We start from the raw sequence: 16036 nt of genomic DNA on the forward strand, positions 1-16036 counted from the left end.
ACCTGGCCCTTTTTGCAGGGTCAGCTCCAAACTTTTTGCCTCCTTCCTCCTATTTTTCCTGACCTTTTTTTGTTGGTTTCAGAACTCTGAGCACTTTACCACTGATCACCAGTGCTAAAGTGCACATGCTCTCTGTGTAAATTGTACTGTTGATTGATTTATCCATGATTGGCATATTTGATTGACTGGTAAGTCCCTAGTAAAGTGCACTAGAGGTGCTCAGGGCCTGTAAATCAAATGCTACTAGTGGGCCTGCAGCACTGGCTGTGCCACCCACACAAGTAGCCCTGTAATCATGTCTCAGACCTGCCACTGCAGTGTCTTTGTGTGCAGTTTTAAACTGTAAATTAGACTTGGCAAGTGTCCCCACTTGCCAGGCTTAACCCTTCCCTTTTCCTACATATAAGACACCCCAAGGTAGGCCCTAGGTAGCCCCATGGGCAGAGTGCAGTGTATGGTTAAGGTAGGACATATACTAATGTGTTTTATTTGTCCTGACAGTGAAAAACTGCCAACTTCAGTTTTCACTGTTGCAAGGCCTATCTCTCTCATAGGTTAAACTGGGGGCTCCCTTTAAATATGATTAAAGCATAGATTTCCTTTGGGAGCAGATAGACTTGTGGAGTTTGGGACCTCTGAACTCACAATTTAAAAATACATCTTTTAGTAAAGTTGGTTTTGAGATTGTGTGCTTGAAAATTCCACTTTTAGAAAGTGGGCATTTTCTTGCTTGAACCATTTTTGTGACTCTGTCTGTTTGTGGATTCCCTGTCTGGGTTAGTTTGACAGTTGGGCTGTTTGCACCTCTCTCCAGACAGTGACACAAAGGGGGCTGGGGTGTAGCCTGCATAATATGATGAGCCATCTGTGCTAGGATGGAGGGCAGGAGTGGTCACTCGCACCTGAAAGGGCTGTGCCCGCCTTCACACAATGCAGTCTCCAACCCCCTGGTGTGTGTCTGAGGTCTTGCCTGGGCAAGGCAGGATTTCACAAACAAATGAGACTTTCCTTTGAAGTAAGCCTACTTCAAAGACCAAAATGGGTATAAGAAGAGCACTCAAAACCACAGGCTTTATACACTTCCGTGGTAGACACTCTAGTTCACAGACACTTCCTACAGAAGGAACTTGAACCAGAACCTGCATCCTGCCAAGAAGAACTGCCTGGCTGCCCAAAGGACTCACCTGTCTGCTTTCTGTGAAGGGCTGCCACCTTGCTGTTGCCTTGCTGCTCTCTGGCTGAGGTGAAGAAGTGCTTTCCAAGGGCTTGCCTCCAGTTCCGTGAAGTCTCAGGACTAAAAAGACTTCATCTCTCCAAGGACTCCTTGTGCGGCGAAATTCAACGCACAGCCTGCGCTGCGGTGAATAATTCACCACACGTCGAACTGGAACAACACAGCCTGACTTCCATCGAGAAGATCGACGCAGCGCCAGCGTAGCGACCGGAAATTCGGCACACAGCTGAGCCGGAACGATGCAGCCCGACTTCTAGAGAGGAATCACCGCAGCGCCTGCCGTGCAGTAGAACATTCGATGCAACGCCCACCGAATCGACGCCGCTCCTGTGACTTTGTCCTGCCAGCACAGGAAATCCACGCATCATCCCCAGGGGCGTCCTAAAACCCTGCAACCCAAAGAGGATCCACGACCGAGCCCCGGAAACTGACACACAGCCATCCTTGTGTGAAAACTAAACTATGCATCACTGTGCGCGGCCAGAGAAATTGACACATACCCCTTTGTTTCCACGCATATCCTCCTCTACGGTTCTTTGTGGAAATTGTGCACGCAAACCAGGTACTTTGTGCTTGAAAGAGACTTTGATTGCTTTTAAAACAATTAAGACACTTTATATCACTTTTACAGTGACATCTCAACGTATACTTATAGCATTTTAATTGTTTTGACCTGCATTTATCCAGAAAAATATTATATATATTTTTCTAAACACTGTAGGGTGCATTTTTGTGGTGCTATATGGTGTTATTGTATGATTTATTGCACAAATACTTTACACATTGCCTTCTAAGTTAAGCCTGACTGCTCAGGGCCAAGCTACCGGAGAGTGGGCACAGGATAATTTGGATTGTGTGTGACTTACCCTGACTAGAGTGAGGGTCCTTGCTTGGACAGGGGGTAACCGGACTGCCAACCAAAGACCCCATTTCTAACAGGTATCAAGAAAACCTTTGTATTTCCAAAATGGACACAAGATAAGGTGTTGAGAAGCAGTGGTTATTTGCACATCTCTGAATTCTGGGGTGCCCATACTAGCAAGTGAATTACAGGGCATTTCTCAAACAGACTTTTTTTAACACACTGTCTAACATTTGGAAGGAATAAATGTGGAGAAAGACAAGGGAAAATAACACTTGTTTTGCTATTCTGTGTTCCCCCAAGTCTCCCGATAAAAATGGTACCTCACTTGCGTGGGTAGGACTAATGCTCACGACAGGAAACGCAACATGGACACATCACATTTTTACATTGAAACTGGACGTGTTTTTTGGAGAGTACCTAGCTGTAGATTCTGGCCTCTAGCTCAGCATGCACCTATGGAAACCTACCTATGGAAACTAATAACAATAGGCCGATTTGCCCCCAAGGGGGGCAGAAATGGTCTAAAACACATTTGCTCCCCTATGTGAAACTGACAACAACAAAAAATTCCTGGTGTCTAGTGGTTTTTGCCCCACCCCGGGGGCAGATTGATCGGCCTAATCATATTAGGCAGAAACAGCTGTAAATAATTTGCCCCCCTGGGGAGCGGCCCTTGCCCAAGGGGCCACTCCCCATATGCACAAACCAAAAAAAAAACTCCCTGCTCTCTAGTGGGCATTTCTGCTGCCCGATCGCATTGAGAAAGACATCCTCTCTCGGCCCCTCCACGTGATTGGAGGAGAAATGCTGAGCTTCCAGCGTGGAGGGGCAGGCCTCGGATGATGTCAACACGTGGACATCATCAGACGCCACGGGGTGCAAGGGGAAGCAATTCCCCTTCAATCCCTGCTCTCGCTCCCCCCAGGAGCCCGTTGACGTAACCGTTACATCCTTGGCTGCCACCAGGTTAAGGGGAAATGACTAGTCCAATGGTCAGAATCAGTCTTCTGTAACCAGATGCCACTTTGTCCTTCCCTCTAGCTAACAGTTCTGGCTAGTGTCCATTGAAACAAAGACCATGCAGTCCACTGAAGATGGCATGGCCTCCATTCCTTCTTACTGCACAGCTCTCCTGTCCGGACCTAAAGTCAGGCATCTCTACACCAGAAACAATCTGCTTTTCTGCTACAGAATTCAAACATGGACTTCTGGAACAGGGAAAATGACTTTGAACATATTACGATATAATAATCTGGCAGTGTTGTTCACACCCTGATGAGAGTTCCCTCACATAAATCATGGTGGTAAAGTCAAACATGCATTTGCAATGCAATGGGCCTCACGTTTGCTCGAGTTAGAGCTATTAGCTTGGTAAATACTAACTGGACTTTTCTTGCCACACAAATTCAAAATAAAAAGTAAAACAGTTGACATAAGCAAGCAAATTCAAAGCACCACTGCCTCCATGAGCATGAAGGAGAGACATAAAAGGAAAAAGTTTGCTCGCAGTCAGATGTACCGGCAAACGTGCAATTATCCATGTAACAGGTTGATGGCCAAGGTGGTAACAAAACTGCCCCAAGGAGGGACACACGTAAAGTATTTACCAATGATAACAAAGGATTTTTGAAAGGCAAGTCCATAATGATAGTGATGGGCGTGCAGTGGGCATGGCAAAAAGCCCACAGATAGATTTCAATGCATCAAGCGCTTGCGCGCTAAACCTAAAGAAGACTCCAAGAGCAAACCTCTCTCTTAGAAAGATCACATTTTCCCATTGACACAGAATGGGCAAAACTGGTTTATATGTTAATCCCATAGTCTCTTATCTTACTGAGATAGTTACAGGCATATTTAGTCGAGACAGGATAGGTCACACTCTCCTGGGTTTTCTAGCATTCCTGTTAGCAGACTCCTCAGCCCTCAAAACTCCAAGGAAACGCTTGAGCCAAAAATTCCTAATTTTTTTATTGCTATCTACCCATGCTAGCGCCTGGTCTTACTCAGCTACACTCAGGAATCCAACAGGTTGTCTTACAGGAATGGAAGGACCCTGAACATGTTTCATACTTTTCGATCAAGTTATACCCTCTTCCGGGTTTTGATGAAATCTTGAAGGTTGACTCTTCGGTCTTGTCTGACAACTTCTGCTGATGCATCTCCTACTGATCCCACAGATAATCAAGCACCAAATATAAATTGCACATTAGAGAATGTCAAACTTCACAGCGCTTTGGATCTGTCTCATAAATGTTATCAAATAATGTTGCAACGTGTATCAAGGGTTTTGCTGTAGTTTATCAGGCCACATGGTGTTTTAAGAGCTGTTTTTTTGTGCATGATGGTTGGCGTTTGCATCTGAAGGCTTTATAAATTCATTGTTGAAAGATATTAAAAGAATAATGTATGTTCTGGATAATATTCTAATACACAAAAGGACTGCAAAGGTACACAACATGTGGTTGAAAGGTTTGACATATTTTAAGGGAAAATAGGTTGACTATAAATAAATACAAGATCAGGAGCAACACCTACCAGGCTGACCAGGGCATTAGACCACGAAAGGGGTTGTTGGAGGAATCAGGAAAGGCCAGGTGTGCTCCACTACCAGGCAAGGTGGACCCTAGAAGGAGACCCCCCCCAGATACATACACAGTGTCTGTGCTCTTCAGGTTCAGGCTAATGAAGGGGGCGGCGCCTTCCAACCAGACATTGAATGGTTGACAAATACGGCACTGAATAAACTAATGGTTACTGCGATATGTTCATCTTAATTGCCTTGTTATATTTTTAAGTTGGTGGATATTTACAAACTTTTTTTTTATATTATATTGTTTATGGTGTTACGAGTATATAAAGAGGCACTTTTTGGTCACACTGTGCTTCCTTTTTTTGTTTCTTTTTACTTTGAGAAGTATCTCACCACTAACTAGACTCTAGATAGCATACTACTCACTAAAGTGCTTCAACCCTAAGTGCTATACTAATACTATTTATTATTATTTCAATAACTACACTCAAAATCTGAACCACAACACCTACGTGAATTAGGAGTTTCTCCACACGTGGTGCTGTCCATTCAATTATCCCATAGGCCTTTTACTCTTCAGTCTTGTATCTGCCATGCATATCTTCGCACTGGAATTTCCCCAGAAATTTGGCCAGTCTTCTGTGATACTTTCCAATTTCTAGATTTTTGCATGATGTGTTTACCTTGGGTTTAATGGGTTCCTCCTTTTGTTGGCAACTCGCAACCTTTCATGAGCTTTATTCACCCAGGGATTCCTTTGTAGAAACGCACCCAAGGATCAGTCTTTTGGCCCTACTTGGAATCTTTCCCCCTTTCATGTAGGATCTCTATTTGCTGCCTTTAAACCTCTAAAAAGGGAGCGACCTTATCTTGTCGTCACGTGCCCCATCTGAAAAGATGGCACTCCTTTCCCTCAAAGTAAGAGCAGTGCAGCTTTCTTTAGACCATATCCTTCTATCACACTTCTTGTGTCCAACTCTCACTTTTGGCTCAGTTCACCATGTTAAAAGCTTTGTTTTCTTAGCAAGTGGTTATGTTTAGCCATTGGCAGAGCTTACACCCTGTCTGGGGTTCCTTTGCCGGTTTCCACTCAGGGCTGTTCCTCCAGGAAGTACGGCAGCTTCTCGAGCTGAAGCTAGGAGAGTATCTTCTGAATATCTGCACTGCTGCCACTTAGGCTTCTCTAATGACTTTTGCAGAGCACTTCACGCATTGGATACTTCCTGCTAGAGCTGAATTCAGTACTGTTTTACTTGAATGTTATTAAGTTAAAAAAAAAAAAAAATGGTTTCAGGTATGCAGCATTGATTCTGGAGTATTTCTTTATGCCCCCCTCACTACTTGCACATAAAGACAGAGGAATTAAATGATAATGCCTCAATTACTTACTGGTAATCTTAATTTCAGAGTCCTATTTTTCCCCTTGGCCCCGTGCTGCAAAAACAATAATTTAATTAGGAGGAGCACTCATGAGAGGGGTAGTGTTTTTTTTTCCTTATAAAACAAAATAAGGCTTTAGGTGCAGTCCTTGGAGAAGGACAGAGGAAAAGAACAGGGACGAGGAAGAGGAGGCGTCAGTGTAAGGAAGAGTACTGATGAGTGCAGCATCCGGCACAGTCATTTAGGCTCCATTGACCAGCATTCAGTTAAATTCCATTTTCATAACATGTTCTCCTAAGATGCTTCAGCACTAAACTTATCAAACACAAAACCTTTATTTCAAAACATTTAATTACATTTTTGCTTACAAACACTTTTCAACAAAATCAAGAGGCTTACGTTAGTCGGCAAATGCACCCACTAAAACTAGGCAGGTCCCAACGTCACTCTTTTTTTTTTTTAAATACACCCGTTACAACAGTGTACAATAAGGCTTCCATTATAAATACAGTGCAATACCTATGTACACATTTACAATAAAATAGCTGCACACATGTTCAAAGGACAGATGTGCAAAGCAATGAATTTAACAATAGCTTCCTGTGGAGGACCAGGCAGCCATTTCGAAGTACCACAGCTGATCTTGCCCAGTAGAATCAACACAAACTGCAGAACGGCCACTCCACCCCTCTAGGATGAATATAAATGCAAATATAGACATTAAAGTGATTTCAGCAATGGGAAGATTGCCTCAAATGAGGAAAAAAAAAATAATCCACAAGGCTGCAATTTCTGGGTTCCTCTCAAGAAAACCAACTCTAACTTGCAAGGAAAACACAGCAGCCACAATCTGCAGATTGTTGTAGTTCCTACCACCAACAAGCACTTGGATAGTGTCTGCACACAATGGAGTCAAGGAGAGGTCAGGGTGGAACCTTCAGTGACCAGCCCCCCTACCCTCCAGCAAGCTCACACTATCTATGTACGGATGCACTTCAGTGTAGGTCAGAGGACGAAGGATGGACAAAAGACTGCTTGGCAGCCATAGCTACTGGACTCCCCGCCCCTATGAACCTCTGACAAACCAACCAAAAAGCCATGGGCAGAAGTTTTTTCCCTAAGGGTTTTTTTTTTTTTTTTTTTTTTAAATATAGGGCGCAGACCATCTGCAATGTTAATATACCTTAGGTAAAGCTAATACAATTTCAGTTCAAGGTGGCAGTCTGCTCTACAATGCGGTTTGCTGAAGAGAAGAGGTGGGGGTGGGAGGGGGCGGGAGAGGAGCTTTAACTTTGCAATCATAGCCTAAGTGGAACTATTCATCAGAATAATCAACTTGCATCACAGCTATCACAAATGCCCACACACATATTTATGAGCTTACACACTGCAGACAAAACACTGAGCTTACAGTAAGCGGAAGTCGATAGCAAAATATAATTTAGGTGTTTAAATTAATGCATGTGCGTGATCTTGCGCACAAAAAGCAAGCTAGTACACTTTAAATAAGATATTAAACTCGCATAAAAAAACTACAAGAATTCATTCACTTAGCTTCAATAGAAAAATAAAACTTTTTAAAAGAACGGCTTCTATAAACACGTTTGCACAATTCAACTATTAGGAATTTCAGGTTTAGCTTTTCAGTTTAGCCCATGAGATTACATCTGAAGAGGGTACAAGCACAACAGGAACAAAGAAATTGAAGAAGCATATACTTTCAAGAGTTAAGGAGCCACCTATCACAACTTTGCAGCATGGCCCACGATTACACGATCAAAAGAAACCCAGTTACTTTCTCATTGTAATGCAATTTTGCAGTACTTTAAAAACTCCAAATAAACCGCTGTCTAAAATTCAATGGAGCACACATCACAGTCCTATAAAAATTACATTTATACACTGGGCACATTTGAAACGTAAAAGCAATTCTGTCATGTCATAGCTTCAGAGAAAAGGCGAGACGTCATACAAGAGTATTTAAGTGCCTTTAAATAACCAAAAAAAAGGAAGCAGATAACCACTTGCAGGACCATACAGGGTAAAAGGTGCATGAACAAAAGTGGTGAAAGTCATGAGCAAATCCATCGGTCCCTCCTTTAAAAAGGTGTGGGTTTGAATATAAAGAAAAATATGTTCTACGGCGCGGCCATAATTTGTAACTACTTTAATTAGATGGCTGTAGGGAGGAGCATGTCCCCAAAGATCACGTACTAAAAAGCCAGCTGAATGTATAAAAGACAAATGAAAGCAGGAGAATTCAAGCTACTCACTTCATAAAGAGCAAATATTTTTGCAGGTGTTCGTTTAAACAGAGAGATAATCTTTTGTTATGGAAACTGGGATTATCAAGCAAAACACATTCAGTAATGTACAGCAGTCTGCGAGAAGACAACACTTTTCTAGTTCTATAACTACATGTTGAGAAGAGAACCTTCTTTGCCTGCTCTGGACTGATGTTCTTGCGGCTCTAGATTCTCAATTAAACAAGATGCAGGCCTGATAATCTAATCCCATCGGCAGCAGAACACAGACAGAACTTCAAACTTACTTGGATGGCGATGCCAAATCTTTCTTTTTTCTTTTTAAAAAGGGGGTGGGGGGGAGGGGAGAGAATGCTTTATCATTGCTTTCAAGGCAGTGGAAGCCCACATGGTCAGTAACATGTAAAGTGTATTGCCAGAAAGTGTAAAGAGGGCATGGAACTCTAAACTCCATAAAACTAACAGATTAATCAAGAAACCGCCATGCTAGGAGCGATTTTAAAACTGGAGAGAGCAAAACCAACAAAAAGCCAGTTTGATAGATTAATATCTCAGTTATACTGAAATTAAAATGTAAGCAACACTATAGATCAGGGCCTCATGGCTTGTAAGAATTGCATTGCTCCATTTATGGTTGAAATTGAGTTCTGGAAAACAAGAAAATCTCACTTTAGAACAATAGTTGCTAAAATTGCCAACATTACTGCTTTTAACAGGTACGGTTTTTAAAGTATTAGTAAGTATAGAAATGAAGACACTGATGATAACAGGTTAGAGCAATAAACATGGGAACGTCCTTTTTTGAGATTGCACTATTTCCGTTTGACAATTACATTCCTTCAATAGGAGCCAACCAGGTCCTAGGAGTATTACTGAACATGAAGGCTCAAAACCAAATGCAGACTCTGAATGTGCCCCAGCCGAATGGCAACATGCCCCTACAGCAGCAAAGACAGCAATAGGCAATGATTATTTCTGATAGAGGACAGGTTAGTCCAGTAATGTCCAGCTATGAGCTCACAAGGTAGTACTCTGGGATAGTTCATCAAGATATTATTTAAAAAAAAAAAGGGAGGGGGGGGGGGGGGGGGGGGTGCAAATGAACTAATGGCCTGTGACAAATGCACCAGTTTAAAACTAGTCTTCAGAAGGAATCACCAGTCTGAATTCCATTAAAGATTTGAACTACCACCACACAAAAAAGGGAGGGGGGGGGTGGGGGGGACTATAATCTGATCAACAACCCCTGCAAGTGCTTGCACAGGGTAGTGGTGGATCAACTTACAGGCCAGAGAAGCTTGGGGGGCAGGAGGGGGGGGGGGGGGGGGGGAGTAGCGCTGAAAATGGGGCAGCAGAGTGACAACTATTAAATGAGTTACTCAGAGAAAATGAAAACTGGCCAAATCACAGGAGGTTTGATCTCAAACATATGATGGGACCCTGAACAGAAACCTCACAAAAGGTTGATTAGTACAGTTTAAGGACCCTCTGGTTAACCAAAGAGGACTGCCATAGTTCTGGTGCACAGATGAGGCTGTAACCAGTCAACCTTCAAGACATATATACTCAAAGTCCTTGCAAAGTCCAAAAAAGTGGTGCGGAAGTATTCTGAAAAAAGGTTCAGTCTACAAACATGTGGCATCAAAGTATGTGTTGAGATCAGAAAGTAAACAAAGTTAAAGTCCAAGAAAAGATATGTTTTCTCCATTCTTTGTACAGAGCCCTTCTTATGTGCACCAATCTGCGAAGCCAAAAATACATAATGTATAGAATACACTCACAGTATGAAGGTACTTCTACAAATCAAATGTTTACCAAATAACAATGTTATCCCTGAATAAAACTGTAAACATCTTCCTCTTGCATTTTGCAGTACACACAGAAAGAGGAAAATGCTTCTCTGGATTGAAGTTGCCCCTTCCTGCACAAAAACAACCCTGCTTACATTGCAGTTACCCTTGCACCATGATGTAAGGGTGCTGCATTAGCACTAGGCAGCACAATGTGTACCAGCACTGGGAAGAGACAGGAATGTACCATACCATGTTAAGTATGGCACATTGCTGTCCTCCTTACACCCCCCCCACCCAATCATCACTGGTTGATTCCTTGGTGAATATGGCCCCTAGACTACACAGTGGAAAGCACACTACCCACAAGAAGACCTTAGAGAAGCCTTGATCAGATCTATGTGCCTCTTACTTAATACTGAGAGGCCGCTCCAGAAAAAGATACGCCTAAATTCAGTTGACCTGTTAAGGCGAGACATCAGTCTTATCAGAAGATGAAATGTTGCCTGGGATCTGAAAAATAGCCAACCACCTGTCTACTGAAGCTTTGCCTGACTATTGGGAGCATTTCAGATTCCACCACCCTGACCCTGCATGAGCCCCTTAGAGCACAAGCAGGTGGCCATGGCCTCATTGATTTGAATTCACAAAAACCCTGTCCTAGAGATGGCAGTCAAAGTCTTTTAGAGGCTGGTCATGCCATATTGCACTCATGCCTCCCCCCACATGTGTGGATGGAAGACAGACACAGGCCTTTTAGTGTCAAATCTACAGCACAACTACATCCCCAAAATGTACTAATACCAGAGAACCACAGTATATAGCTAGAAAATAAGCCAGGGCATTCCAAACATAGCCAGACCGCCAAAAGCCAGACACTGGGTTTCGGGGTATATCAGGAATAGTTCTAGCATGGCTCATTCATAAGGAGGGTCAAGAAAGAAGGAGTTCTAGATGAGGAAGCCAGCGATAGAAGGCTGGCGAGTGTCCGCTTCCTAACGGTGCAAGCTGGAGAGAGGAAACAGGAGACCTGTGTGGTCACATCAGCAAAGCTGTTACAGAGGAAATAAGTCAGTGTAAGATAGATAAGCTTAGGCTTGATTCCAAGCTGCTACTGGGACCTTGGGTTGAAGCACAATATAAAGGTGCAGCAAGCGCTTATGATCAGAGGGGAAAACGCCTACTCTGATCACTAGCAGTATCCCAGCATACAAAATCAAAAAATGTGAATAGGAATCTACACAAGTTATCTTTAGAAGGAGGAGCCCAGGCAGCAGCCAATAATGCCAAAGTACAGATGAAAACGCAAAGGGAAACACTCACACTAAGCCATAACGTCACCAAAAAAAAAAAAACACTAACACAGAGGGGTCTTGTCATCCTACTCACGACTGGTGTTTACACATGCAACCCATTTGGAGCATTCTTTGCCCAGCTAAAGTGGCAAAATGTTTTAATAACTTCAGGCCCATAGTCATTAGATTCTGTAGGTAAATTTGGCTTGCTAGCACGGATATGAAACGATCAACAGGCATAACATGTGGAGAATCATCAATGGGAAGTTAAGATTATGGGGTGGGGCTAATGCAATGTATGCCTGGGAGTTCTTGATCCAAGACAAATCAAGGTGTTCATATTAGATAACTCTACAAACAATTAATATAAATTAAACCTATTAACAGTCAGTGGTAAAAACAGAGCTAAATCTACTTTAGACACCACGGCACACACTTTCACCAGCAGTAGAGCAAGATATTAACATTCAATTAAGCTCCCACCCCATCCACTTTTTAAGGGTTAAGCTAAAGGAAATGGGTCTTGAACATATGACAACCTCACCTAACAAGCAATCTATTGTCCCAATTCTGCAGGCCCGACTGCTAATCAACGCAAGGTCTACTTTTCTGAAAAATAGGGCTCAACTCTGCCCCATCAGCCTACAATGCAAGTCTTAACATGTGCCCCAAGGTCCTCTGTCCTGAGGACACAGGACTGTACTAACCTGCTAGTGCCTTCCTGACTCCTCAAGTCAGTGCTTCAGCCATGCCATGAGTCTAAAGTACAACTGCAACTGACAATATTGCAGCAATCTCCAGAAAACAGACCGCAAAGAAACTATGCAGTGCTGCATATTTTTCTGTAGGTTATACGACCCAGAAAGTGTTGCGATCTAAAGTTGAAAAGCAGGTATATTACGTGCATTAACTTTGCTTTAGGAAGCCAAGCCTTTGCCCCCCCCCCCCAAAAAAAAATCCTCATCCACAAGAACTCACCAAAACTCAAAACACCAAAGGGTATCGCACCAAAGCAGACTTAAGAGTTACAGGACGAGGTAATGTGGGTTCCTGGGGGTGGTTTCACCCTTGGGCCGTTCACCTTTAAGATGCTTCAGACAGGTGGCGCAACCCAAGCCAGTGGCGTGCCCTCCTTGGCCAGCTTGTGGTCTAGGGTGGGGTTTCATGTAGCAGCTTGAACACACAAGGCTGGGTGACGGAGCTCTAAGAGCACTGTGGTCCTGGAGAGTAGTATAGCCAGGAGTTATGTCCCCACCCATTGTTCAATTGTATCATTGCTGGGTAATAGGCGGCGTTCTTTGTTTTCAGTCCACTTTATTGGTGGGGGGTGGGGGGGGGGGGTATGTCAGGCTGGGGCTAAGCTTTAACTTAAACAAGTTAGGAGAGGCAGTAGAAAACCACAGGGCTCATGCACTACGCAAGAGGCATTGGGGCCTTAACAAAGGGGGGTGGGGAGGCACTGGCCGATGGAGTTCATGGGAGTGACGCTTGAGTGAATGAAATGGAAGGAGGCAGTGTGGAATGTCTGGATGTTATTGGGGGGGGTGAAGAGTTGGGAGGCATAGGTTCATTTGCATTAGTGGGATAGGGTTATTTGTAACATACACTAGTTTAGCTGCATATCTGCCCTCATAAAGCAGCCTTTTGCTAGTTAGTAATTGGCCTGCTAATTCTGAACCGCTCTGCCCGATGCAGCCTCCCCCCCCCCCCCACACCAAATTGTACACTAAATATTTCAAATATGTTGATGTTGAAGGTAGCATGTCGCACTCTAGCAGGGTCAACATTGCTCTGCCTTAAAGGCGACAGGCTTCTACAGACGCAGGGGTGGTCTGTACATTACAATAGCACACTATATTAGGTAAGATGTTTTCAAAAGTAAGCATTCAAAAATTGCACATTATTTCAAGTGAGCAGTGCCCCCCTTTTGATGTGCTGGAATCTAGTGTGGGCTCTTCCTATCTGAAAGGAGATTGCTGACTCCATGCAGTTTTCAGCAGTAATATTCTGCTTGAACGCCCCTAAAACACAAGAGCACTTCCATCCAGTGGCTATTTGCAACAAAAACGTATTTTGATGCTAAAAGAAGAAACGCCACCAGTTTTGTTAGTGAAGTGTGTGAGGTGAAGGAAGGAAGCTGTTTTAGGACTCACCCTTGGACCAGCACAGCCACTAAACTAGGTCATAGGTTCTCTTTTTAAGCCCACCTGTCTTCAGCAGAACAAAAGGGCAAGCAGTTTGCAGTAAGCACGAAATCAGGGGTGTTCAACAAAGGTGTGGGATGGCTGGATCCATGCCAGCTTTTCAGGGTAAGCACTATGTATATGAACTGTATTCAGCTTAGGTGCATATTAAGTTAAATGTGATAGTGTGAAAGCCTGCCAATAATGTAGCCTTAGGTACCCCACCACTAAGAGACACACAGAACCTGTACCAGTAACTGCAACCACTTACAGCCCTTCTGGAGGTCCTGGCTCTAACCATGATTTGTTTAATGTAGAAGTTAAAAGCAGTGCACTATGGTGCAATGATTTCAGTGTTGGATCCATGAGGCCTGGATTCTAATCCCAGTTTCACCACTTGATCACACTGTGGAATTCTTGGCATACTACACACCACCCAGTGCCACATTAGCCAACTCAGGACTGCTTCGAAACATGTCAAGTGCAGCATTAACTTTATACGTTAGCAATTCTTTCTACAGTACCTGGGGGCAAACAGAGGGAGAGGCGAGACATAGCTAAAAGCAAACTTCCAGCAAGAGGAGACATATCAAATTAAAGACTCAGCAGTGGACTCCTCGGAGCAGTACACTGCTGCCCCCCTCACCATCCTCACCCCTCAAAAACAAAAAATCTACATACATTAAACAATAACACACCAAGTAATCTGGTTAGTCGAAGAACTACCTGTTTTGGTAGTTATGGGAAAGCGCTGATATGCAGGTAAAGTAATTGTCTCAGTATCTTAAAGCCTGCTCAAGTGGAGAACCTCGAATTGCAATCCCCAGACTTGGTTCCAAAGCAGCTGTCTTGCCCACTAGACATCTCTGCGCCGCACTTCTGGATACAAAGGGCACTAGAGACTAAAGGTCCACTGTGGAAACCTCATATTGACCACTGACTTTGGACCAGGGACCCCTTCCAGGGAACCCGATAGGTTTGTAGGCCATATACATCTGCAAAAAAGATTATTCAGAGGTCCAGCCTTGTAGCGCAGAGAAGTCCAGATTAGAACAATATAGAGCGGAGGAAATATTTTCAGAAGCTCCTTAATTGATGTATGAGGATCAGAAATCTAAAGCAACTGTATTAAGAGGGACGGGGACCTACCGGCCAGTTGCAAGTGTTGACCACAAGATGCAGTTTTACTGCAATGCGAGGAAATAGGGACAGTTTGCATTTTTTTTCTTATTTAGTATTTGGGGGGGGGGGGGGGGGGGGAACAATGGCTATTAAGCAGCATTTTAGCTCTATTGCCTTGTTCAGGGAACCAGGAGGCGAACCAAACATCTTCAACCTTGGGGAGGGAAAAAAAAAAATACAAAAAAAAAAGAACAAACAGAATACAAGTACGACTCATAGGAGAAAGTGGTGGACACAACAGTAGGCTTGAGGACCCAGATCAAAGGAATATTGAAGGATACAAGCATCTATCCTTACACCCCCCACCACCCCACCCAGCAGCCAGATTTCAAACAAGATCTAAGCTATGCCATGCCATGATGGGGCTCAACAGGCAAACATGAAATCTTCCCAATGGCTCCTCCGATGAGGAACAGCACCAGCTGTGTGTCAGACAAGGTTGAAAGATGGATACTGTCAAGGATGGATTTAATGAGTTTATACCACCTCTGCAGCAACCTTGGACAGACAATAGCAGACTACATGCAGGCATGAGCATGGCTCATTCGTGGAATTTCTCTTGAACGAAGAGGGTTCCATATCAAAAACCGATGCAATCACCTCTTGGGAAATCTCCTTCCAGAATAGGAGCAGTCTGGACTGAATTGGCATGTCACAACCTGCAAGGCTGCATCTCCTCTTTGGATCTCCAAAAGAGCACCACCCGAAAACGGAGTACAACACAATCCCAAACTGAGGTGTCTAATCCTTTAGCAGGTCACCCAAGTCATAAGACTCAAAGAGGTCAGTCACTCCCCTCCCCAGCCTCAAGACCCCAGAGGTAGTCATCGTCTTGGTCCAAGGGAGGCAAGAAACTGACAAAGGGAGTGTCTGCATCAAAGGACGAGGAGGGAAGCTGGGTCCTCAGTTTGTTGCAGCAAGTGATGCGGGTAAGTCCAGCATGCCTTGAACGACATCCATTAGAGGGGAGGCACACTCCGTTTTCACAGAAACCGGCTGGTCCGTACACAACTCAGTCTTCACAGGTTACCTCGGTTTTCACACACACCTCTGTGGGGAGAGAAAGGAGACAAAGACTTAGTGCAGCTCCAGAAATGTTAATCCAAAAAGCACTGCAGCATTCAGGTGCATAAATGGAAGCATTATTCGGCCATCAGTGTACCAGCTCATGCCTACTGGCTGCCAGACCTACACCCATTTTCATTAAAGTGCAAAGCCACTGAGGCTAGAAGGGCTGGGATTGTTGGCGCCTCCTCATCCCCTACTGATTTAGCACTATATGCACAGGTAGTCCAGCTCACACGTGGTAGGTG

The 16036-nt window shown here is 43.9% G+C and overlaps 1 protein-coding gene across 1 annotated transcript in view; it reads right to left on the reverse strand.

Moving 5' to 3' along the window:
- Nucleotides 1-6325: 6325 nt before the first annotated feature.
- The window catches only part of E2F2 (E2F transcription factor 2), a 29412-nt gene continuing 19701 nt past the window's right edge, over nucleotides 6326-16036 (reverse strand). The window contains exon 7 of the mRNA XM_069224121.1: nucleotides 6326-15773. Within this exon, the coding sequence (XP_069080222.1) occupies nucleotides 15736-15773 (38 nt within the window). The 3' untranslated portion in view covers nucleotides 6326-15735. The remainder of the gene's footprint in view (nucleotides 15774-16036) is intronic.

Source organism: Pleurodeles waltl, chromosome 3_1 (assembly GCF_031143425.1).
Source record: "Pleurodeles waltl isolate 20211129_DDA chromosome 3_1, aPleWal1.hap1.20221129, whole genome shotgun sequence".
Lineage (NCBI taxonomy): Eukaryota > Metazoa > Chordata > Amphibia > Caudata > Salamandridae > Pleurodeles > Pleurodeles waltl.